The 26,396-nt window shown below is 39.5% G+C and overlaps 1 protein-coding gene across 1 annotated transcript in view; it reads left to right on the forward strand.

The window, feature by feature from the left end:
- LOC140507129 (periodic tryptophan protein 2 homolog) overlaps nucleotides 1–16,813 on the forward strand; it is a 37,785-nt gene extending 20,972 nt beyond the window's left edge. Inside the window, exons 14-21 of the mRNA XM_072615099.1 lie at nucleotides 1,188–1,368; nucleotides 3,449–3,596; nucleotides 5,387–5,495; nucleotides 8,528–8,593; nucleotides 13,045–13,263; nucleotides 13,695–13,845; nucleotides 15,274–15,348; nucleotides 15,797–16,813. Coding sequence (XP_072471200.1) covers nucleotides 1,188–1,368; nucleotides 3,449–3,596; nucleotides 5,387–5,495; nucleotides 8,528–8,593; nucleotides 13,045–13,263; nucleotides 13,695–13,845; nucleotides 15,274–15,348; nucleotides 15,797–15,953 — 1,106 coding nt within the window. The 3' untranslated portion in view covers nucleotides 15,954–16,813. The remainder of the gene's footprint in view (nucleotides 1–1,187; nucleotides 1,369–3,448; nucleotides 3,597–5,386; nucleotides 5,496–8,527; nucleotides 8,594–13,044; nucleotides 13,264–13,694; nucleotides 13,846–15,273; nucleotides 15,349–15,796) is intronic.
- The last annotated feature ends 9,583 nt before the right edge of the window (nucleotides 16,814–26,396 follow it).

Below are 26,396 nucleotides of genomic sequence, written 5' to 3' on the forward strand. Positions count from 1 at the left end.
TTTCACTTATCATTATTTTAATCAGACTATTCTTTTCTCTAGTTTTATTTTTTTGAGGGGTGGTGGTGTTATTCCAGAGAGGTCAGAAAGTTGGTCTGTGAAGGCTGGGGCACAAGCACATGCTCTAATTGTTAATGTTAGCTCTGCTTCAAATACGTTTTAAAAATAAATATAAGCTGATAGTGGTCAAGGGTGGTCCGTACTATTCAAATGTAGGCTGTTTTTTGTTTTTAGGCTTTGGTCATTGCTTTTCTTGGTTTTCTGTTCTGTTTTCTGTTCTCACAGCAGTGAGAAAGAGAAAGTAACCACAAGTGACAACCCATAATGTTCTCTGTCTGCTTTTGGATATTACTAATCACTTTTGCCTAGGATACTGAAACATCACTTAAACCTGGCACTCTCGTTGGGACTAATTTTAATTCCATTGTCTCCTATAACTATTCTGTTATCAAGATCTCTTGGTTCTTCTATAGCATCTTCCTACTCTAGACTGGGCTCTGGTCATTCCAACATCTAGTTTATCTTCTTTGTCTATTACTTGGTTTCCCTTCTTCCATCCTATCCTACACTTTGTTATATAAGAGAGAAAAAGTTCTGCAAAACTATTCAAGTCCAACATTATATACAATGTTCTCCACTGCAAAGGAGGAAAAGAAGTGCATTCCCATATCTTTTCATGAGGGCCAAATTTGGTCATTATAATTATTATCTAATGTATCATTCAGGGCTTTTCCCCCATTTGCATTTTTATAGTTGTGTATATTATTTTCCTGGTTCTCCATTTTATATTAGTTTGCATATTTTCCCATTCTGTTCTTTGTTAAATATATTAATTTTTTCTTAGAGAACAGTAAACATTTCATTACATTTAAGTGTAACCATTTGTTTGGCAATTCCCATTTAAAGGACATCTATTTACTTACAAGTTCTTTACCACACACCTACAAGTGGAATGTTTGGGTCAAAGCCCTCAGGGTGCATACATTTTTCTGGGAAACATACAGCATGAAAATGTAGCTTATAAGCTTAATGTGCTCCTAGGAGTGGTGAGGTTAAGGAAACTACTCCCTAGGTGTGCTCTGGGAAAAATTCGAGGCTGATAAATACATTGTACTAGACTGTTTCCTGAGCAGAGACCATGATTAGTGTGGACTCTGGTTCTGAGTTTGTGTTCTTTCTCTTTTCAGTTCTGGCTGTGACTTTTCGGCCAGATGGTGTTGAACTGGCAGTGGCCACGTTGAATTCACAGATCTCTTTCTGGGATTATGAAAATGCTGTGCAGACAGGATCTATTGAGGGCAGGCATGATCTGAAAGTGGGCAGAAAGGAGCTGGACAAGATAACAGCCAAGCATGCAGCCAAGGGAAAGTAAGTGTGTCCTTCCCTGGGGACTGGGCTGTGGTGAATGTCCTCATGTGCTGGTTTGTGTATGGCAATGTTTATCTAAGGGAAGAGCCCTGAGCTTGGAGTCATGAAATGACTTGGGCTGGAGTCCTGACCCCTGCACTTGTTAACTGTCACATGACTGTGCATAGGCCACTTAACTTTGCTGAGCCTCTGTTTCCTCATCTTGTAAAGTGGGGGTAATATGTGTAACATCCACCTCACAGTTTCATGAGGAAAGCACTTTGCTGGTCTTCAAACACTATGTAAAATCGAACTATTATTTGTAACAAATGGTTTTAAGATGATGCCCCAAATGGCCAAGTTAGTGATTTACGACTACTCTTCTATTTCTGAGAGCAATTAATACTAGAAGGAAAAAATTAAAATTTTTCTTTGAAAGTCCTATTTCCCTTTGCCTTATGGGATTAAAAAAAGTGCTGCATTTTTGCTTAGACACAGCTTTGTTCTCCAAGTTATTCTTAAATTCCAATCTTTCTCATGTTAAGTGTGATGAAGTGAAAGATCTTTGGAACTGCAGTCAGGGGACCTGGGTCCTAGGCTTGGCTCTGTAACTAAATGAATGACTTTGTCAAGTGACTTACACGTCCTTGGTTTTAGTTTCCTCCGCTCAAAGGGGAGGGAGTGGGTTTGACTAGATGATCTTTAAGGTCCCTTTTATCTCTGTCATGATTTTAAGCATTGGTGATGTGCATCATTATAATCACCTGAACAGTCAAGTTAGAAAACTGAATCAGCCTTGGAGAAAAATTTAGCAGCCTACTCAATTTTTCCTACACCCATGTAATACTCTCTTAGCTTTAGGAAACTAAGGGAAAAAAGTATAGATATAAAGGTAATGTATCAATCCTAACCATACCAGTTTTGAGTTCTTGGTATAAAATCTTCAGAGAATCTAAAACAAATGAATAAAAATCCTCTAAGGTTTTTAAGCTTCAACTTTGCACTCTATCAAAGCCACTAACAAAGCAAAGTTCAGAATCTTGCCTCCTTTCATTGTTGCTTACAACATTCTGATAGGATATAATTAATGAATAATAAAATGCTGAAAAGATTGACAAAAAAGTGAAATTATGATAAGCATTGGACCTAGATTGGATAGTTTAACTTAACTTTTAAAAGTGGCCCAACTTCTGATTTTATTTGGGTCCAGTCTAATTTTTTATTTTGGTCCCCATACGATGGTTTGGGAGAAGGAAGATCATGCTAAGTACGTGAGCTTATGTCACATGCATGGTAATGCATTTCTGTTACATTCTCTTGCTAGCTAATAGCCACTTCTTTTTGAACTGATTGGTGGATTGTTGAGGATTGTTGTGTATCTTATCCACTTCATTTTCTGGTACTATTTAATTGAAGTTGTTATTTTGCCTTTTGGAAGAAGGCTCTAACTCTTAATTTTTTTATATTGTAGATATAGATAATACCTACTTGATTGGATATAAGTCATCTAGCATTTAGCAAAAGACAATCCCTGCTTTCAAGAAGCTTATAATCTGAAAGGGAGATAAAATATAAACAATCATGTACAAACAAGAGATCTGCAGGATAAGTTAGAACTAATCAATAGAGGGAAGACACTGAGGTTAAAAAGGTTGAGGAAGGGTTTCTTTGCAGAAGATAGGCTTTAGCTAAGACTCAAAAACAGTCCTAGAAGCAAAAAGACAAAGGTGATGAAGAGAGAATTCCCAGCATGGGGCCGTAGGCAGTAAAAATGCTCTGTCAAGAGTTGGAGAGTCTCGTCCAGTGCATGGAAGTGGGAGAGACCTTTGTTTGAACAACAGAGAGAAGGCTGGATGGTAAAGAAGCCTCAATAGACCTTGTAGGACTGGTAAAGATGATGAAAGTAGGGCAACATATGCTCCAGCCCTCAGAAGGGGCAAAGTGTGACGCATGTTTGGGTAATCGATATGAACATTTGTTTTTAAAAGCCTTGATTTGTGGTCTGTGTCTTTTCTAAAGTTTCCTTTTTCAAAAGTTTCCACTGGCCCAGAGGAAGGAACAGTATAACAATTTAAAGAACTTTTCCCTCTTCTTTCTTTAGATCTTTCACCACGCTGTGTTATTCAGCAGATGGCCAGTGTATTCTGGCAGGAGGAATGTCCAAGTTTGTTTGTATTTATCACATCAAGGAACAGATTCTCATGAAGAAGTTTGAAATATCCTGTAATTACTCCTTGGATGCAATGGAGGTAAGCCAGAGTGGGGAAAATGCTATTGTCTTCATTTTCCCTAGTGTAGTTATTGTGGTCAGGCAGATTCACCCTGTGTGGCAGCAAAATCATGTCGGCCCAGATTTACATGGAGCACTTAAACAACTGATGTTTCATCAGATTAGTTTGAAAACAGATTGCTGAAGTAGTAAAGAATGCTGCACAGGTACACTCTGGATTATAAATGTCTTATACATGGTATTTCAATTCCATTGGAGTTTCAACACAGGAGCAGTGTTTCCTGAAGCATGATTTTTTTTTTTCTGGTTACTTATAGATAAGGTACCTGAACAGGGAAGGGGCAGGGGAGAACATTCAGTTCATCATACTTGTTGAGCATCTCTTCTATGTGATTTGTCAAGTTACTTAAAATATGCTTCTGTTTCATAAATGGGATTAATGATACTTAAACTCTTTATCTAATAGCATTTTTTTCTTTGAAAAAAATGCTTTGAAAACTTTAAAATACCATATCCATGGTATTGTTAGTCAAATCCAGTCAATAACATTTATTAAGCTGCTTCTAAATCTTAGGCATTTTGCTAAGTCTTGGGGATACAGGGAAAGCAAAACCAGTCGCTACTCTCAAGGAACTCAGAGTAATGAGGGAGAAAACATGCAAACAACTATGTAAATTGGAAATAATCTCAGAGAAAAATCACTGGCATTAAGGGAAATGCTTCTTGCAGAAGATGATATTTTAGCTGAGACTTGAAGCTTCCTTCAAGCTGGGGAGACAGACAAGTAGGGAGAGCATTCCAGGCATGAGGGGACAGCCAGTGAAAATGTTCAGAATTGGGAAATGGTAAAAGAAGATTGGAAAGATAGGGAGGAGTCAGGATATGAAGGGTTTTATCCTGGAGTTGATAGGGAAACACTGGAGTTTATTGAGTAGGGATGGGAGTGGGGTCAGGCCTGTGTTTTAGGAAGATCAGTTTGATAGCTAAGTGGAGGATGAGCTGAAGTGGAGAGACATGTGAGGCATGGAAACGAACCAGTAGGGAGACCACCTCACTGGGTATGTGAGGATCAAATGACATAACGTACGTAACACATTTTTCTGTCCTTCAGAGTGATGTGTCACACACAGGGCCTGCAATGCTCCTGAATGTGGCCCAAACCAGATTAAAATGTAATTGAGAAATAGTTAACAAAATACATAAAAGAACTGTGATTTCATCCGTTTATACTTTAGTCTTCATGAATTGTGATGATTCAAATAAAGCCATCTGGTAATGAGTCTTTCAGAACTTTGGTAACTGGACCATTGATCAGCAGACCCACATTTTGGCACAAGTTCCATCCTTGGAGCCTTTACAGCTCGTGGAGACTTGCCAGACTATGTGCTTCACTGGTGTAGCCTTTGAAAGCCAGGTTACTTCCATGTCAAGATAAGGAATCAGAGTTAAGCCTTTAGCGTAAAATTAAACATCTGTGGGGTTTAAAATAAGTGAAATGAAAGTGTTCCGTGTTAGAGAAATTAGGAGTGGAATTACAGGTCAGGGAATCTTGTATATTTAGAGAAGTACTTTGTTTTCCATTGAAGAATTCTTCAGAGAGTAAATGACCACTTATTTTGAATAAGTGGAGAGGAAATTCACAGTTTAGACTAGATGACCTAAGGTCCTTTTCAGCAGTGAGGTAGGTCTGTGAAACACCCACATCCTTCTAGGGATTATATCCACATTCTTGTAGGTGATTCATTGGATGCTGCTATTTCCTGTTACTGTGACTTGAGACTTGATGACTTTTGTCTCTTTTCTGTAAAGGAATTTTTGGATCGCAGGAGAATAACTGAATTTGGCAATCTGGCATTGATTGATCAAGATGCTGGAGATGAAGAAGGCATTGCAATAGCATTGCCAGGTGTAAGACGAGGTAAAAATCTTGGGAGCCTAAGATTTCTTTAAGTTCCCTCCTTTTTGTGTTGGATCAGAGGCTCTCATGAAATAGATCTATTTGTTGGTGGACATCCTGGGTTGTCGTTTTAAGACTAATAACAGTATGTCATACTTGTATGTATTTGGAGACCATGTGGCTTTGTGGCCAGTGTTGGGTTTGGAGTTTGGAGTCAGGGAGACTTAGATTCAAATCCTGTCTCTGAGTCTGGCCAAGTTGCTTAACCTTTTTATGATTCAAGAAGATGAGCTACTAAATCATAGACAGTTTATACGTTATGAATTGTGATGATTCCAGTAAAGCCATCTGGTAGTGAGTCTTTCAGAACTTTGCTAACTGGACTCTTGATCATCAGACTTTCATGTTGGAGAAAGTTCCTACACCTCCCATGCTGTTGAACTGATAGAAAGCTTTCAAATACAGTTTGATCTTATCCACATCATGGTGCTTAATATAGTGTTGAGATGGGCACGTAGTTAATTCTTAAGAATATTTGTTGGTTGACAAGACTGGTGAGTTCAAAAAGGTAATTGCCTACATTTTCTAGGTGAGAGAATGAACTTTACTAGTGGTATAGCCACTTTATGACATATTGTGGACTGGAACTGCCTCAGGCAACTCTGGACAGTCTTTTTTGGAATTCCATAAGAGACTTGCCTGGCTACTGATGATGGAATTGTGTCATACTCATGCTTTGGTTTGGGACATGAAAGCCTGGCAGTCCAAAGTCAGGAGATTTTAGGGACCTTGGGGATCACTTACTGAAGGGGGCAGCTGGTGGTTCAGTTTATAGAGCTGTAGACCTGGAGTCAGGAAGACGAGTTCAGATCTGCACTCCAGATACTTCCTAGCTGTGTGACCCTGGGTAAGTCACTTAACATGTCTGTCTGAGTTTCCTCAGCTGTAAAATGGGGATACTAATAGCACCCACCTTCCCAGCGTTGTCATGAGGATCCAGAGATAATATTGTGAAGTACTTAGCCTGGTGCCTGGCACGTAGTGAGTGCTCTGTAAATGTTAATTGCTGTTATTATCGTTATTATTAGTCTAGCCTAATGAAAGTTGAGCTTTCGTTCATGATCATCTAGGACTCAAGCAGAAGTGCAGCTTCTGAGGCCTAGTTCTTATTTGTTTCTTTTTTGGAGGAGTGGTGATTGCACTGTTCATGCTTATGGTAACTTTAAAGTGTATGTAGCTTATATATAGTAAGATGTCATTATATGGGACTGAAACAATCACAAATTCAGTAACATGAAGGATGACAGTATCTGAGGCCTAGTTCTAGGCCTTTGTTACTTGCTTCCCTTGTAGCTTAAACATGTGTAGTGCCTATGACATACAAAGTACCTTGCTTCTTGTGGCATGTATTTACTTTGTCAGTGCTAGGAAAAGTTGAAACTCTACGGTCTGCTTTGAATTGGATAAGCCAGAGTGTAACTGAATCTAATTGATGCTGCCCGATTCAAGATGGACAAGTCTTACTGTTTTCTATTAAAAATAAAACAAAATCCTAAATACTTACATTTGCTTTTCACAAATCATAGCTTAATGTCATAAACATTATCCAAGGAATTAGAAGAATACAGACTTTGAGAAACATAATTTCGATGGGCATTTTAATGTATCTCTAGAGACTGAGTTTTTGATCAGATAAATGCCATTGATGTTATTGTTTGCTGGCCTCTTATTTTTCACCTGGTGAAGATACCATTTTGAGTGTGGGTCCCTGTACTGTGGCCCCAACTACCTGAGAAAATGGCAAGACCCTTTCTGCACTTCCCTACTTTCACATTTTTGTTGTGTTAACTTTTGCCCTTCTAGTTTTTGTGTAAGAGCTTCTCTACTAATTAGCATCTGTAATTACTTACGTATTTTTCTGAATGTAAGCCGCACTCTTATGTGATGATAATTCTCTTTTGAAAGGAAAAAAATAAACAGGATGTGTTTATACATGGAAAATTAATTTTTAAAAATTACTATATTAAAAAATTAAAATCCAGTTTGGAGAAACCTTTTTCCCCCCCAAAAGCATAAATAAGTGTTTTTTGTTGTACAAAATTAAAGCCAAAGCTAGTGGGGAAATTTAGAATGACAAACCAACATGGAAATTTAGTCTTATTCCATTTGAGATGCTTAACACAGATGGGCCATTCTTATTATCATCCTTCTTATCTCCACACACTCCCATCACTCTCTGTAACCAACTGCCACCTTCAAGCCTTTCCATTCCAGGACACTGAGCTGCCTAACCCAAAACACTAGCCTCAGCTAGGGGTCCTTTCTCTATAAAAATAAAAATAAGTACGGCAGAGCCTGGCCTGCAAAGAAAGTGAGGAAAGGGACTCCTCGGGATCACCACAGGGTGAGAAAGTGGATGAATGTTGGTGCCAGGACCAAAGCTCTGTCTGTTGCTTTCAGGGATTCAGGCAGAGAGAGACTGAAGAGGAACCTACAAATGAGAAGGATCTGGAACCCTTTTCTGGCAGCCCCAGCAAGGTCTCTGACATAGACTCTTAGAATCTGATGTTGTTGCTCTGACCAGTGAGGTTTAAACTCTCTGTACTGCTGAGCTTGTGCTCCAAGGCACCACTTGTGTCTTCTTGTTCAAGTCGTTTCAGTTGTGTCCAACTCCTTGTGACGCCATTTAGGGTTTTCTTTGCAGAGGTATTGCAATAGTTTGCCATTTCCTTCTCCAACTCACTTTACATATGAAGAAGCTGAGGCAAACAGGGTTAAGTGACTTGCCCAGGGTCACATAGCTAGTACGTGAGACTGGATTCAGGTCTTCCTAACTCAGACAGTGCTCCATCCACTGCACCACCTAGCTGCCCACTTGTGTCTTATGCCATCCATATTTGAGAGAAAAATGGAGCCTGTGTGCAGACTAATGAAGTCATTCAAGTGAGCTCTTACCTGTCCCAAGATACTATTATAACCTCTTGAGCCATCAGTTTAAATGTAAGAATTGACAGTGTTATTCAGTAACTGAAATGATTTTATTTTCTTTGCAGGTGACATGAGCTCTCGGCGCTTTAAGCCTGAAATCAGAGTGACCTCACTTCACTTCTCTCCCACAGGTAGGAATGTGTAAGATGTTTTTCTAGCAATAGGATGATGATTTTGATTGAATCCTTGAGACTGTGAATCCTCTATAAGTCATGGATAACTTTTAGCAGGTATTCATTAAAAGTACGTGTTACATACAAAACAGTATGCTAGAGGTTGGAAATGATAGAAAGATGATAAGATTTCATTCTTTTCTGCACTTTTGGAGCTCACAGTCTAGTATGACTGGTACACAGGCAAGCTAAATAAAACATGTTAAGTGCATAAGAGAGTTACAAACCAAGTGGTATCCTAGATTTAGGATGAAGGAGAGGATCATAACTGAATGGGATGAGGATGAGAAGGCTTCATGGACAGATGGTCTTTGATCTGGATGTTTAGGATTTTAAAAGGTGGGGTTATGGGAGTTGTGTGAACAGAGGCATGGATCTGGAAGAAAACATCCTGAAACATGGGGAATTGACCTAGGAATCTGGGGGGAATTGGGAGGAGTGAAGGGTGATGGTAGAAAATACCATGAAATAAAATTGAAAATTGTCTGGATGTTGATGGAGTGGTAGAGGGCCTTACATGCTAGGCTAAAGAGAAGAGCTTAAACTTCATTCAGTAGGCAGTCAGAAGTCACTATGGGAGTTTGAGCAGGGCCCTGAGTATTAGATCTGTGCCTGAGAAAGGTTGTCTGGTAGAACTGTGGAAGATAAAGGGCGTGGAGCTAGCTCACCCATGTCCTGCAGCTCTGGTTATTAACAGTAAGGGGTGACTCCCACTTCCCAGGCAAGGGGCAGCTGGCCTGAGCTTTACAGCAGTGAGCAGAGAGACAGGAAGAAGCAGGTGGCTACCCAAATCATATAGCACATAACTGAGCAGGAGGCAGCCACACAGCCTGAGCAGAAGCACTGCCTTGACCACTAAGCTGAAGGTGCCTGAAGCAGAATGTTCTGTCCCAACACTTGCTGATGGTTAGAAAGCTTTCACCTTCTCCTTTTTTCCCCAGTCTGAGTGATATGGAATCCCTAACTGTAAACCATCCTCTTCTCTTACCCTTGCTGTCTGTTTTCTCATCCTCATCCACCTCACCTCTAATCCTTCAGTGTTTCATTTTAGCTCTGGGCCCCTTTGGACTGTCACTTCTGGAATTCCCATTGCATAATTAAACTTCTTTTCATTTTAGACCTCTTCCTCATGTGTTCCTTTCATCTTCTGACATGCATAGAAACCTGGCTCCCCACATAGGACTCTTTGCTTCTCTGACCTTTCTTTCCAGGACCAGCTGTACCTTCTCTCATGACTCCTGCCACACTGGTCCTCAAGGGGGATTTGGGCTGCTCCATGCTTCCCATGGCTGTTTCCAAACTCTTCTTCTGCCACCATCAGTCAGTCAATGACATCTCTCTCTTTGGAGTTCATTCTACCCAGATCTATCACCAGCTCCAGATCCTGGTGGTTGTTATCTACTGGCCCTCAGGGCTTTTTCCTTTGTTTAGGAGTTAGGTACCTGACGCACAGCTTTCCTCTCTAGCACTTCTGCCTTCATACTGGGGGACTTGAACAACTGAGATTCCCTAATCTCCCAGTTGCTCTACTCATTCGCTTCCCATGATGTGTGCTTCTGTTCTAGTTTAGCTGTACACGAGACTATCCCACCCTTAATCTTGTCATCATTAGTCAATCATTACCTGTCATTCCATCTTTCCCTTTGCTTTACTCTCTCCAGACCTGTATTTTATCCTCACTGTGACACTCCACTTGTCAGTACTTTTCCCCCCGTTACTCCTGCTGTGGCATTACTTTGCTCCCTTCCCAGCTCTCCTCTCTAGACTTTGTTTTGCTCCCATGTCCCATTTCTGCCTTGCCAAAAGCCAGTCTTGGATTACTTTTACTATCCACCTCTCTTTCTGCCCATCTGCTGCACGGAGTCATGTTGACTGGTTCCCTTTTGTATTTGTTTTCTGATCCCAGCCGGGCCTTTCATGGTAGCGAGACAGTCTATCTCAGATTCCTTGCCCTCCTCCCTCTCCACTCAGCACTAAGGATTTTGCCTCATCCTTGACTAAGAAGTGGAGACCACATGTCCCCTCATTTTCCCCTCTTCCTCTTCTCACATAACTCAGTTCTTTCACTCCAGTTTCTGATGATGAGGTGCTTTTTCCTTGCCCAGGCCAGCTCCTCTTTCATGTTCCTTTACACTTCCTTTCTTTCCAGCAAATTCACCCCATAATCCTCTCTTCTCTGTTCCATATCTTCAGGTTCTCCCTACATGCTGCTTCCTTCCCTGCTGCCTATGAATACATTCAAGTCTTTCCCATCCTTAAAAAAATTATTTTTTAGAGCCTACCTTGCCTTCAAGCTCTCATTTTATACCTTTCTTCTCACTAAAACTTCTGCAAAAACACTTTGTATAATTCCTGCCACCACGTCCTCTCCTCTCTCTCCAGCTATTTATGATCTGTCTTTTGGCTTCACTTTTCAACTCAAGCTGCTCTCTTAAGGTTATCAGTGACCTTTTAATTTAGGACCTTTTCTCAGTCATCATCCTCTACACCACTCTGCAACTTTGGACACTTCCTGGCTCTTCTCTTCCTCTTCTCTGCTCCTTCTCAGTCTCTCTGCTGGGTTATCATTCCTTTCATGCTGGGTGTATCCCTAGAGCCCACTTTTCCCCTCAGTAGTCTCTTCTTAATGAACTTACCAAGTCCCATGGATTCAGTTATTGTCTCTTTGCTATGTTCTTGGCAGTGTGCTAGGCACTGGCAATGCAGAGATAAACATGGCACAGTTCCTGCCCTCGAGAAATTTCTGTTCCATCTAGTAAGTAATATAAGTATGTACAAACTAGATACAAGGTGTCCTCTCTTTCCTTATCCCCTCAGCAGCTGAGGGTATTGAGGGGATCAGGAAAGTTTTCATGCAGAAGATAATACTTGAATTGAGCTCTGGAGGAATCTAGGGATTCTGTCAGGTGGAGATGAGGAGGGGAAGTGGATTTCAGTCAAGGGGAAGGAAAGCCCAGGGCAAAGACCTGGAGGTGAAAGATTGAATATTTTATGTATGAAGAACAAGAAGACTGGTTTGGCTGGACTGGAGTATGTGTGATGTGCAGTAATGTATCAAAGCCTAGGAAGATCAGTTGGAGTTAAAGGTGACCCCCCCTTTGCCTCTTGGGAAAAATACAAAGCCGGGCTCCAGCCTACCCTTTCAGGCTTTTTTCACCTATTCTGCATACCAGCCAAAATGGACTGTTCTTGTTCCTCTTCCACATTTGTCCTCTGCTTTCCATGACATTAGATCCTCTCTCCTCACCTCTGCCTCTTGGAATCCTTAGATTCTCTCACAGCTTAAATGCTCTTTCTGTGTGAGGCCTACTCTGATTCTGTTGGTTTGCCACAAGATTTCAGCTTTTATGTCTGTCTCCTTACTCTCTCATACCAAGAAAAAATTTCAGCTCATTAAATAGGAACACCTATTGGTTTTGATTATTTTGGTATCTCCTTGAAAGAAGAAAAGGCTGGCATTTTTTTTCTTCTTACAGATTTTAGTTACTGATTTACATAGTTGTAATAAATATTTCCTTCTGTACCTCTAGCGCCTAATCTATTCATTGAAGTCAGTTTTTTTCAAACTATTTCAGTATGTAACAGGATTTTCACATTTGTAGGTGGTAAGCATTGGGTATTGGACACTTTCATTTTCATTTTTGCTTCATTTAGTTGCACTGTAGCTCTGAGGATGGTTCTATGGTATGAAAAATATTTTTTTTTTGGACTTAATAAAAAATTATTTATTAAGTGCTTAATTAACATGCCAAAATTGTTTTAAATTCTAATTTTGGAATGATTGTAAATGGCTAGGTTAAAAGTATCTTTTATGTCTTTATGTCATAACATATGTCATTACAATAAATTATAATGAGATTCCAGACCAGTGCTTGTCCTTGGTAGTTTTTATCCCCATCATGAACTATTTATAGGGAAAATTTTTCAATTTTTATCTTTTTCTTCAATAGCGTCTTGTGTCTTAGAAGTTCCTTACCCTGATTTCTTCTGGACTGGAATAGAGAAGTCTTATCTAAATGCAGTACCATAGAAAGTGGACCTTCAGGATATTAAGTAGCCAGTGTGTGCTTTGGACCATATGTCAAAGACCTTTGATTTTATTAGTGTGTGTTCTCCGGCAGTTCAACACTTCTAGAACTTAGATGATCTTTAAAAGTTTCTGTGACCCACAAATTCATCAAGGCAGCCAACCTGGATTTGTTATGGGACTGTGGACAGTAGACATAGTCTGTTACCACAACTGTGCCTGAAGCCTTTTCATCTTGTTAGAACTTGAAATGTTATCCTTCTTCTAACTTGTCATAAATTATATGTGGGTAGTAACTGTCATCAAAGCCTTTGCCTTGTACTGTTGAACCTTTCTGAATTATTTTCTCTTTGGGAATTTAGTGGACTCCTTCCTTCCCTAGGGCGATGCTGGGCAGCCACCACGACTGAAGGCCTCCTCATCTACTCTCTTGATTCTGGGCTAGTCTTTGATCCATTTGAACTGGATATCAGCATCACCCCCAGCAGTGTACGTGCAACATTGAGACAGAAGGAATTCACAAAAGCAATAATGATGGCCTTTCGATTAAATGAGAAGAAGTTGATCCAAGAGGTCCTTGAGTCAGTCCCCAGTCATGAAAGTAAGCAACAAGTTTAAACTCTTAGTTTTCATCATTAAAGGCTTTGACTAAAACTCTGCCAAATGCTGTGGAATGAGTCACTCACAAGGGATGGAAAATTATGTGTGAGTCTAAAACTGTTGTTGTTTCTGGACTTTAATGTTTGAGTTGTTTGGATCATGTCAAGATAAGCAGTCATTGCAGTCATTTTATTAATGTGGAGGAAAAAAATCAGTGATACTAATAATTTTTTAAAATTCTCCCTTCAGTTTTTCACTTTTCAACTGATGTAGAAAGTTAAATTCAATAAACTTTTGCTGATCATAACTAACATTTGGTTTTCTTTAGAATGAGGCTTCTTTGGAATGAGGAATTGAAATGGGTGGTTATTTTCTTCTAATCTGAGTTTTTCAGAGAATTATTATTAACCTTTTCTTTCTCTCTTCCTACAGTTGAGGTTGTTGCATCATCACTTCCTGAATTGTACGTAGAAAAAGTACTTGAATTTTTAGCCTCAGCTTTTGAGATGTCCCATCACTTGGAATTTTACCTCATTTGGACCCAGCGATTACTTATGTTGCATGGCCCAAAATTGAAGTTGAGGTAAGTATGTGCACCTCTATAATATTTCTCCACTCATATAACCACCACTTTCAGACCCTTATCGCCTCTCAGTTGGACTATTATAATAGCCTCTTAATTGGTCTTCCTTGTTCAAGTCTTTCTCCATAACAGTCTAGCCACCATGTTGCTACCAAAATGAATAAATCTAACCATGTTCCCCTAGCCAGTCTACTCAGAAAACTCCAGTGGCTTCCTGTATAAACTCTATTTGGTGCTCTCTTCTCTCTCTCTCTCCCCCCCCCCCCCCCCATTCTTCCCTCCTCCAGATGTGTGTGGGTGTGTATGTATGTATATGTATACACACAGACACACACATATACTCTATGTATAAACATTTCACAACCTAATACTCTCTATATAAACACTTCCCAGCCTTATGCCTTCCTGTCTGGTCTTTCTCTTTACTGCCCTTCCTGCATGCATACCCCAGCCACACTTTATGACTTGGCGTTCCTCATACATGATGCTCCATCTTTGTCTTTGTGCCTTTGTATGGACTTGTCTCCCATTCCTAGAATGCTCTGCTTCCTCAACTCTGCCTCTTAGCATTTCTGGTCTTTAAGACTCAGCTCTCTCAGAAGTCTTTCCTGGTTCCCTGAACTGCCAGTGCCTTCCCCGTAAGATCATCTTCCATCTGCTCTGTATATATCCTGTAAAGACTATTTATATATGTATTGTCTCTTCTGTTAGAATGTAAGCTTCTTGGAGGGGGCCTCTATTTTCACTTAAAAAAAAAAATATCCTCAGCACTTAATACAGAGCCTGGCAATAAATGTCTTTTGACTGTGTCTAGAGAGACAACTAATATAATGGATAGAGCTCTGGCCTGGGGATCAGGAAGATCTCAATTCAAACCCTACCTCTGACCTCAGCAAGCTGTGTGGCCCTGGGCAAGTTACTTAATCTCAGTGTCCACAGCTGTAAAATGGGGGTAGTGATAATATCACCTACCTTCCTGGGTAGATGTGAGGATCAAATGAGACAAAGAGAACATCTGTGGCCTGCAGCATTCCTGAGGGGGCCTGAACCAGATTCAAATGTAATTAGGAAGTATTTAACAAAATACATAAAAATATAATAAGCCATAGGTAACATTAATTGGAGGTTTTTGAAGTCAATATGTAGCCTGCAGGTATCCTTGTGTCTAGTTTAGTGACCTCCATTTCTGTTGAACACCACTGCTGTGGTGCTGTATAGCGTTCTATAAATGTACGCTGTTGTTATTTGTGAAATCATGGCAAAATTGCTCAAAATTCATCAGAATTTATTCGTGCCAGTTAATAAGTTGCTCCATTTGTTCCATTTATTTAAAGGCACATGGAAAAATGAAAACTTCACATATAAGTGAAAGTGACTTAAAATAAGGATCACCTGGATAATTTGTTGACATCCATTCTTCTTTTTCAGAGCAGGAAAATTGTTGGCCCTAATTCAGTTTCTTCAAAAGAGTGTTCAGCGTCACTTTGATGATGTTTCTAAACTGTACGTACAAACTGCTACCATTTGTTACTGAGGTTTTTTTAAATGAATATGATCAAATGGCTAGGGATTCTTATTGGGTGGAAATCTGAGACATTGGAATTCTGATCTTTGATCTTAAGAGACATGGGATCAGAGATCTTATTCAATGTACTTTAAATTAGGGTGATAGCCATTGTCCCATACATACTTTTCTACATCATGTTTCCATGGTTAATGCTTTAGTTTCTGGTCCTCTGTAAAGACCTAAAAATATTAATCTCCTTTCTTCCTCAGCAAGGCATTGGTAGGGGAAATGAATGAAATGTGTCATGTGTTTTTTTGGGGGGACTTAAAACAAAAAGTCACCTGGCAGAAATGTTTAAGGAATATGGATTTTGAGGGAAATACTGAAAATGTTAACTTGGGTTTCCTGTAGGATTATAACTATTTATATAATTTATTTCAACAGCTGTGACTGGAATTGCTATAATATTAAATATGCTTTGGGGCTTTCCCAACAACGGGGTATGAAACGGTCTTCAGAGGCCCTGGGAAGCAATGAAGACTCAGATTCAGAATCTGCAAGTTTACAGCTGATGAAGGAAGAAGAAGACATGCAAATGTAGCAGGAGCATTTTCTATAGTGGTTTTATATTTAATTCTTCCTATTTTGGGTAAGACCCACCCAAAAGAAAAGAAGAAATGATTTTGTGGTGATTTTTCACTGGCACTGCATGGCCCTTATAGAGGCTTCATTTTGTTTGTATTCTAATATCAGAAATTAATGGACACAAAGGACAGAACTTGAGGCTTTGGGAATATTGTCTTACTACTTCTTTTGATAGAAGAATAATCTCATTCTGAAAGCAAAACCACATTAGGATGGATGGAACTTTGCTATTAAACAGTCTGATTTTTTTTAGAGGTAAAAGAGTCCAATTCTTTCATTTTATATATTCAAAAACTAAGGTCCAGGGCACTGTGATATGGAATTTGATATGAGACATATCCATCTTATTCCGAAAATCCATCTTATGTTTCTAAAAATGTTTATTATTAAAACCACAAGAATGTGACTCAAGTTTTCACCTTTATGATGGATCCACATCATTAAACTAGATAATACTTTATGCTATGTAACTAAACTTGGAAAGTTTGGGGTTTTGTTTTTAAGCTAGGAACTAGTTAATTTGGAAACTTAAGATTAGAAAATGGAAAAGACAAAGGCATTGTGAGATAGTCAAAAAAGAAGACTGGATTTGGAGTCAGAAGACCTCGGTTATCACGATTTCGACTGTTACTGCCTCTGTGACCTAAGTCACTACCTATGACTTAACCATTAATGGTAAAATGAAGAGGTTGGATTGGATTGTTTTTAAATTTCCACCTGGCTCCAGATCTAAGATCCTAAACTGACTCACTTTAAATTAGGTTCCCTGAACACAATTGCCCTCAGAATAAATATTGGAACTCTACCTTTGCAAAATCTGCCTTGTACATGTGTCTTTTTCTTTTCAAACTCATTAGAAGGATTTGGTTCTTCAATGTTGTTTAAGGTTTATTCTTAGAAATTTTTAGATTATCCATGTTAAAATAATTACAGAACTGGGGCTTTGAAAACATTGAAAGACTTAATCCATAGGGTTAAGGATTAGATTGGCGTTGGCTTGTTGGGGTGAGATCAGGGGAGAAAAAAGCTATCACGACCTCATATGTTACTTGGCTTATTCTGCGTGGCTAATGGAAACATAGAAGTAACAGAAAATAGTGATGAGGCAGGAGCACAGGACCTCTCGGAAAGCTGATCATTGGTTTTTGTTACCAGCAGTTTCGCAAACCTAAACACTGAACAAAATTTGTTCAGTAACATCCTGGAGGAAGAAGAAAGCTGGTAAACTAGAGTTAAGATCTTTTAGTTTGTAGGAATCACATGTTACTGCTGGGCAGATCTTCACAATTATCTAGTTTTGTTTTTACCCTGAATATAATGCCAACCAACAGTATATTGTGACTGGTACATGAATACAAGTGTAGATCAAGAGGAAATCATTTCGCTGTAACCTGTGCTACCAGCCACATGTAGAATGTTCTTACGGTTCTGGATGCTACCTTATAAAAAGGACCATAGTCTTGTAGAGACAGTGTTGGACCTAGGACTTTTTTTTGACTTGTCGCTCATAAATTGGGTTTCAATGAAGCAGAGTTGTGTGAAGTCAGCCTCACTGCCTTTTTCTCTTGTCTTAAATCTAGGAAAACTTGGGTTTAAATTCCAAAAACATTTTATAGGCGTGTACCCCTGGAAAAATCACTTAACCTTTCTGAGGCTTAGTTTCCTCATCTGTAAAATGGAAATGGTAGCACCTACTGAATGATGTTGTGAGGATCAAAGGAGATAATACACATAAAGTGCTGTGGAAACATTAATGGCTGTTATTAAATGGCACTCATCCAAAGGAGGAAAATCAAGATGGTGAAGGGCCCGTAAATTACGTGTCATGAAGAATGGCAGAAGGCACTAGGTATATGTTAGAAGTAACATGATAGGTGTTTTCAAATGCATAATGAATCTGAGGTGTTTCTGGCAGCTCTTGCTTGTGCAACTTCATTGCAGCCTTGGTTCTGAACACAAAGATATGGGTGCTCTGCACTGAATGTGCCTTCAGGCCACACAAGGGCAACCAGCTGAAATGTGAAAATGGGTCATCCAGAATAGAAGAAGTTTTAAGAACTTCTGCCCTAGACAATGGGGATAGATTAGGAGGGTGGTGGTGAGTCTTCCGTCAGCCTGGCTATCTCTGGGAAAGGGGGCAGTAAGGGAAGAAAGGAGGAGTAGGACATCCTCAGTGGTGGTGGGTCTTCCTACTGCCAACCGGATTGTGACAATTATAGGAAGATCTATATTGTTTTTTCTGGCTTTTACTTCATTTTGAGAGGTTATAGATTTACACAAGTTCACTAGATCATTTTTATGATTTTTTTTTTTGTTAAATATTTTCCAATAACATTTGAAAAAAGTTTTAACATTTATTTTTTTAAACTCTGAGTTCCAGTTAGATTTCTGGAAGCCAAGATGGCAGAGTAAGCAGTAAACTGCCATACCTCTCCCATATTCACTTCCAAACCATAAAATACCCCCCAAAAACAAATCCTGGAGCACTAGAACAAGCAAAAAGATGGGGAGAAACAATCTTAGCCCAAGAAACTTGGGAGATTATCAGGAAATGTTTGTCTCACTCAGTTAAAAGGGGGAGAGCACGGTCCAGGACAGAAGGCATCTTCAGCAAACCAGCAGGTGATCCTCAGTGCTAGAGCAGTGAGTGGAGCAGGTAATGGCCAACATCAGCATCCCCTACATGCCTAGCATAGCTAGAGAAATAGGTGGACTCCAGCTCCAAGAACCATCCTGATTCAGTGTAGCATAGTCCCACCAGCTTTACCTCATTCCAGACACCACCACTAGGACCCTTGCTCAGCACCAGGTAAACTGTTGGACCCCCATTGCCTCCAGTAGTGCCAGCTACCCTACCCCCTTGTCACATCGCTCTCCCCCCTGGCCTCAGGGCAGCATCATTTCACCACCAGGTAAGCAGCCAGGGCTTGCAGCCCTTGGAACAAGAAGTCTGAAACAATGGCCCTTCCACCCTGGGAACAGGAAATTCATTCAATGTAAAAGAGGAAAAAGGCCAAAAAAGATGAGCAAACAACAATAACAAAAAGAATCTGACCATAGAAAGCTATTATGGTGACAGGGAATATCAAGACACAAACTCAGAAGAAGAGAACAATGGCAAAGCCCCAAAGGAAAACAGGAAGTGGTCTCCAGCCCAGAAAGAACTCATGGAAGAGCTCAAAAAGGAGCTTAAAAATCACATAAGAGAGGTAGAAGAAAAATTAGGAAAAGAAATGAGAGTGATGCAGGAGAATTATGAAAAAAGTCAACAGCTTGGAAAAAGAAACGAAGTGCTTAAAAAGTAGAACTGGCCAAATGGGAAAGGGGATACAAAAATCCACTGAAGAAAACAGCTCCTTAAAAAGTACAGTTGGTCAGATGGAAAAGGAAGTACAAAAGCTGAGGAAAACAACTCAAAAGTTAGAATCGGGCATGTGGAAGCTGATGACTCTATGAGACCCCAAGAATCAGTAAAATACAAACGAATGAAAAAAATAGAAGAAAATGTAAAATGCCTCATTGGAAAGACAACAGACCCAGAAAACAGATCCCAGAGGGACAATGTCAGGATCATTGTGAGTGGGATAGACTTAGTGAAGACTCCTCAGATTGTAATTTTTCTCCCAGGGGTGAGGTAAGGCCTAAAGGCTCAAGGTTACAATATTTTTAGAATAGAATAGTTCCATATAAGGATATAAAACTGTGTAGTGTATTAGGGTCTCAATGATTGGACAAAACTTACATAATTCCTCGATGTCTTCATTTCAAAAGGGATTGGTTAGATTTTGTGTCTAGAATGTAAGACCATATTCTCAGCTAATGAGGATAATGGTCAGTGGGGGGGGAGGAGGGACTTGCGTTAGGGTCTATATAAATCACTGTCCTGTTCTTTGTCTTCGGCTTTCCTACTCCTACAGGTAAGCCCCGCTTCTCGAGAATCCAATAAATCACTTTTCTGTCATCACTTTGAGAGGCCTCTGAGTAATTGATTTATGTAGGGACCTGAGCCATTCCACAGAGTTTGGGGGCACGCCCGGGATCTGTGACCTTTCTGAGAGACGGCTGACAGTTCAGTTCAAAGACTGGGCGCCCGTGGGGAGATTTCCCCATCGTCCTTGAAAAGGGCTGCCAGGCCTCCCTCTCTGCAAGGTAATGACCTGAAGCAGAGGAACTCAGTGAAGACAGAAAAGAATAGAGATAGGGACTCCAAAGACTCCGAGGCTGTGAAGTGTGTGAAAATGCCAACCGGTTGGTGTTGAAGTTTGCAGTCAGGCAACTTGTACGCGTATACGACCCAGCGGTAAGCGCAGGGTGGGGCCTGGGGGTCAATTCGTTGAGTCTTAGACAGACTCAGGGAGAAGGTGACAACTCCCAACCAAATTAGTGGACTGTGGGACCCCAGGGTGAAGGGCCCCCCCAAAAACGTTTGCTGGGTGACTGCTGGTGATGGGCGACCCTCACCTGAGAGCTGGCAAGAGAAGCTAGCAAGAGAGCTAGCAGGAGAGCTAGCACAATTCGTTGAGTCTCAGACTCGGAGGTGTTAGCGACAACCCTCAACCAAAGAAGCTAGCAGGAGAGCCAGCAGGAGAGCTAGCAAGGGAGCTAGCAGGAGAGCTAGCAGGGGAGCTAGCAGGAGAGCTAGCAAGGGAGCTAGCACAATTTGTTGAGTCTCAGACTCGGAGGTGTTGGCGACAACCCTCAACCAAAATGGGACAAAAGCAGTCCAAGAATAGAGCTTCGGAGTGGAGTCAGGAAGAAATACCGGTAAATAGTCCCTTGGGAAACCGATTGCAAAATTGGCATGAATTACCAAAATTATAGAGAAAAGAATGTAGAAGATGATGATTAAGTATTGTTTCATATGGGGTGAAAAGACATTGGAGGAGGAGGCACAATCTGGCCCAAATGTGGTTCCTCCAAGGATTGGGTTTGCCAAAAATTTAAACCTATATGTACTATTCTATTCTGTTAAATGTTTTGTCTGTATATGTTGTGTTGGTATTTCTGTGTGAATGAAAGTCTGTGTGTCTCTGTTTTTATCTGATAAGGTTGTAAATTTAGCCAGCCAGCCAGCCAGCAGGAGCAGAAAGGCTGAGCTGACCTGTCCTTGAAATTCCTGTTACTCCCTTTCTTCAACCCCTCCAGACTAGTTTCAGAGGGGCGGAGGGACAAGGAGGGAGAGAAAGCAAAAAAAAAAAAAATCTTTTTCCCTCAGACCTAAGAGGCATGCTAGCAACCATTTAACCATTTCCTGCCTCACCCAAAAGAAGAAATTTTAGTATAATGGGAAATAACAAAGTTAAGTGAATTCATTCTGGTCGTATTTGGAATTGTGAATAGGTGAAATGTGTCATTCTTAATTTAATGTTTCAGATAGGTTAGAATTTATTAAAGTTTGGTGGAAGTAAGCAGAAGATTAGAAAGTAAAAAAAATCTCAAGTAAGCAACTTAGAGCTGAGAATTTTGGATTTAGGTTTAATTAGATCAATATATATTTGATGCCAGACAATGTATTTAAAGTAAAAAGATAATAAGTTTAGGTTTTTCTTTTTTCTTTGCAGAGTGGGAGGGCCAGAAAGGGGTGGCCTTGGGAATCCTGGCAAAAATAAGAGGAGGGCAGAGACACCCAGGAGCATTTCTGCCAAAAATGTTAGATCCATTAACAAAAGGATAGGTATTTGTTAGATGCAACATTGATCTAATGTAACTGTTATACGATTTTAAATTTTGTAATTTATTACATATAGACTGGGGTTTTAAAAAGATGTGATAGAAATTTGATAATTTGAAACTTACATTTGGTTATAAAAAAAGAGCTGAATAGGTTAATGGTTTCTTTAAAGTTTTAAGTAAACTTAAATAAGTTTAAATTTTTAGGTAATCCATCTAAATGCATTGTTAAGTTAATTAATGAATTGGTTAAGAAGAGCTGTTATGAATTTTTTTTATAAGAGTTTCCTTGTTGTAGCATTCTTAAGAAAATGAGAACACTTTTAAAATGTACATGTATATATATATATATGTGTGATTTTCAAGCCTGTTTCATCTGAGCATGTATTATGTTAAAAGTTTATTTCTGTTGTTGAAAAGGAAATTTTAGCTAAAATTGTTTTTGCCATGAATCAAGCATTTACTCTAAAGTTATGTTTGTAAAAGAAAGTTTATGGGCAAATGTGAAAAGGCTTTGGGTTTAGGTCTTTTCTTGTGATTTCTGTCAATTAGTTTCAAGGGGATTGTGATAAATTGTAAACTGTTCGTAAGAGAGGAAATATTTGCTGTATTAAGAAATACTTTGTAAAATCTTTCGTATGGGTTTTTGGAAGGCCTACCTATCCAATTTGTATTTGTAAGTTACAAAAGTGGGAAGAATTTAGTTTCTCTAATAGGATATGAAAATGCAATTGGTGTCATCTGAAATTTATTGTTCGGGTTCATAGCTAAGACAATTTGTTATCACTTATGAAAATTATGTTTGCCATTTGTAATTCTAATGCTAAAACCTAAAGCTGGCACACTGTGTGTATGTGGGAAAAGAAGCAGTCCTCAGGCTAGTAACAAGTACAGCCCCAGCAGCTGAGGAGATTGTGTAAAGAACTTGCTTTGGTGAGAATTTGAAAATGTACAAGAAATGATCTTCAGTGATTGGCTCTTTAGGGCAAATTTAAGATTTAAGAGGTAAATAAAATCTCTGGGAACATTCTTTCTAAATCTAATGGGAATAAGTAGATATTGTATCATTGTTACATAGAACAAGACTGGGATTCAAAATTAATTGTAATTGTATTTTATTTACAGGGGGATTCAGGGAAAGGAATCCCTTACAAAACAAAAAGGTGGGGGGGGCCCAGGTGGTCTGGGAGCTCCAGGAATGGTCTTGATGGGAGTGGCCAGTAAATTGGAGATTTGGACTGACAGAATTAAGAGTGGGAAGTAGAGTAGACTTGGGCATAGTGACAGAGTGGATCTTAGGAGAGCTGGTTCATGTGGAAAAAAAAAAAACAAAAAACCAAGGAGTTTTTAAGGTGAAGTTTTCCAGGGCCTTTAGACAAATGAGACTAAAACTCTTCTGGGGTAATGGACAAAGGTCCTAACTTGGAATAAGATCTTTACATGTTACAAAATGATGTAAAAGCAATCAGTATTAAAACAATTAACTGAATTAATTACTGAGACTAAATCAGAGACATCCTCAGTTTGGGGAAAGAATTTCAGTCTAATTTTCTTAGAGGTAGGTAGCCTCTGGTAATATTTGGCATTGGAAGTTAAATGATTGTTTTGATTTGAATTCATTACATGAACATAAAAATTCAAGTTAATGTCTGAACTTATCACGTGTAGCTCATTCTTTTAGATTGAGCAGGGTTAGAAAGGGATAAAGTAGTTTGGGAAACAGATATAAATCTATTAGAGCAATGACTTATGATCGTTATTCAATCAGGAACTAGAACATGTATAGAAAGGCATGTAGGCTACTTAGACCTGCTTCAAAGATGTTCCTTGGCCAATGTGAAATTAGTTATGTCTGAAACTGATTATTGGAGCTTGCTATTTTAAGATTTTTGTGGGACTGTTAACTGACTGTTCTTCTGAGTCTAAATCCAGGTGTGGATAGCAAGAGAGGCGGTCTGAGCCACTGATCCATGATGCCAGTAAGCCTGTGAGATGCTGGTATGAACTGCAAAAAGGTGATCTCATGGGAAGGTCGGGAGAGCAGCTGTTCAGCCTGAGCTGAGGTAGGATTCTCCTGACTCAATTTCCCCACTGACACCTGGCAGACTTGAAGCCTGGCTGAATGCCAGTTGACAATCTACTCCTGCCTGGAACTGACATGAAGTGAGGGAGATGTTGTTTCCCTTCAATGCCCCTACTCTTAGTGGCAAATTCCTAGAATCAGAAGATTTCTAAGTAATAATACCAGATCTGTTGAATAATAGATTGTTGGTAGGGGAACATCTGAGGTTAAGTCTAAAATTAAGCTAATAGGTTTAGGACTTTAGACCAACAACAATAAGTTAGGGTCCTTTAATTCTTAGTAATAGTGTGAAGACAATCAGGTCAAGGGCTTGTGAGACTAGCATGCATAGTTATTATTTTGTCTTAGTTGGCTAATGCTAAATGAAAAATGGTTTGTGGACTATATTGTAAATGCTTTAAAAGAAGTATCACACGATCAGAAGTTGGGATTGTTTTATGATGTGATATGCACTGTGTTAAAAATGATTATTTATTGTATTTATATAAGTACTGGAGCCTGGTATTGACTCCTTAGTGAAATCTCATCTTCCTAATGAGGGAATGAATAATGAGTTACTCTGAAATGTAGAAGCTGCATTTTAATGTGAATTTTCTTTTCTTTTAAAAAAAATGACAATTTGTCAAAGTTTCAATTTTGATTTTTGTAAGAATGATAGGAGTGGTAATCTAATATGGTATTAAGTTCAGTTTTGTAGGAGAGTGGACATCTGGATTTCTACAAGAAAATGAAGAGAAGAAGATGCTGAGATGCTGTGCTGAAGACTGTTTGAAGGAGCATCCAGATCAGAAAACTGCATAAGATGATATTTTTCCCCAGACTGCTGTATGAGATGGAACCTCTAAATGGACAGTTCATTAATTTAAATCTTTGTATCTGTACTTATGACAAGGGGACTGCCCCCTGTAATTTGCTAATGTGTCAGTCAACTTTGCATCCTTCCCATATTCATATAAAAGGAAGATAGGTGAAGAGAAGGATTCATAAGGGAAAGAATGTGAAGAGGTATTTATTGATTGGATTTAGGTATGGAAAAAGGAAAAATAAGAGGAGGGGAGGAATATGGGTAAGTTGAACCTTGAACTATTTATTCCCCCATCCCAATTCAGAAAATGTTTAGCATGATTGGGAAGCCAGTAGACAAAGTTATGGAAGGTTATTGCATTTAAAAATTTTAAAGTTGTTTACTTTCATTTATAATTATTGCTATTAGTTATTAACCTCTCAAGCTTCATGCTTGGAGACACACTGTCAGTATTTAAAAGCTCCGTTTGAAGCGTGTGTGAGAACACACAGAATTTGGAAAGGGATAGCCAATGAGGTGTGTATATATATTCATTATAAGTTTTGTTATTTGGGGAACTATACTAGGATTATTATTGTTTGTTCTTAACAGGATTCTCTGTTCAGCAATTGTCCTGAGGCAACTACCACAATATCTAAACAGGACTTTTCTATTAAGGCTGTGTGGACTTGACAAACCGTGGGAACAATGCAACCAAAATGTAATAATACCCTGGGAATGTCCCTTTTAGGCATGATCCTGTTCCCACTGCTGGGACACCAGGCCCCAGTTATCAACCCCACTCTTGAAAATAGTTTCCCGGCCCTAATTCAGACCATTGTGGACACCTTTGAGGTATCTGACTGTTGGATTTGTGGGGGGACCTCAGCAGTTAAGCCAATGGCCATGGGTAGCAGTACCGCTGAGTCCAGTGTGGATTTTAAGTAATAGATCTGTAGTACATGACAGAACAAGATTCTGGACAAGCCAAGAGAAACACCAAGGGTCTTTGTCCGAATCAGTTCCAGGTGAACATTGTTTAAACCAAACAGGACCTGAATTGCAGAAGACATAGCTGGGAAAAAGTAATTGTAAATGGACATTCACACAAAGGCCAGAAACCCTGGCTCGTATTGATTGTGCCCAGTATGCAAACAGATGGGATCAGAACGGTATTACCTGTTCAGATAGTAGGGTGATTCCCTGTACCCATTCATTTTTTTCCATCCTCTTCATACAAAGAGAGAACAAAAGGGGAATATCACAAAAGTTGTGGGTATAAGTTTTACAACCCCTCTGATCCCAGAAAACCATGTGAAGGGGGTCATGACCATGACTATTTGTGGAGTTGTATATATATGAACAGTATTAAGAATAACACAGAATATAAAGAATGGGTATGGAAGTGGGAGAATGGAACACATAGGATGATGTTTGATACTTTCTGGAGTGTAATCAATAGAACTGGGGAGAATTATCAACATTGTATGTGGAAGAGGAAACAACAACTATGGAAGGGTCCAAGTCAGAGATTATGAAAGGGGGACCATTAGGCCCGGATGATGTGAAGTACTTTCTGGCTGTGGATTATAGAGTAAGACTGTTTCTAGAGGAAAATCCTGCTTTGAGAGGGCATTATTGGATATGTGGACAGACAGCTTATACTCACCTTCCGCTAAACTGGAGAGGTGTTTGTTACATTGGATTGGTGAGACCTAAATTCTTTTTCTTGCCTGAATCAGGGAAACAGCACCTAGGGGTCCCTCTATATGATGATCTAGCAAAAAGAAAGAGGAACATCGACACCTCCCTCACTCAGACTGGAAATGCAAATGGGTGGGGCGATACTTGGCCTCCTGAGA

The sequence above is a fragment of the Notamacropus eugenii genome, chromosome 5 (genome assembly GCF_028372415.1).
Source record: "Notamacropus eugenii isolate mMacEug1 chromosome 5, mMacEug1.pri_v2, whole genome shotgun sequence".
NCBI lineage: Eukaryota > Metazoa > Chordata > Mammalia > Diprotodontia > Macropodidae > Notamacropus > Notamacropus eugenii.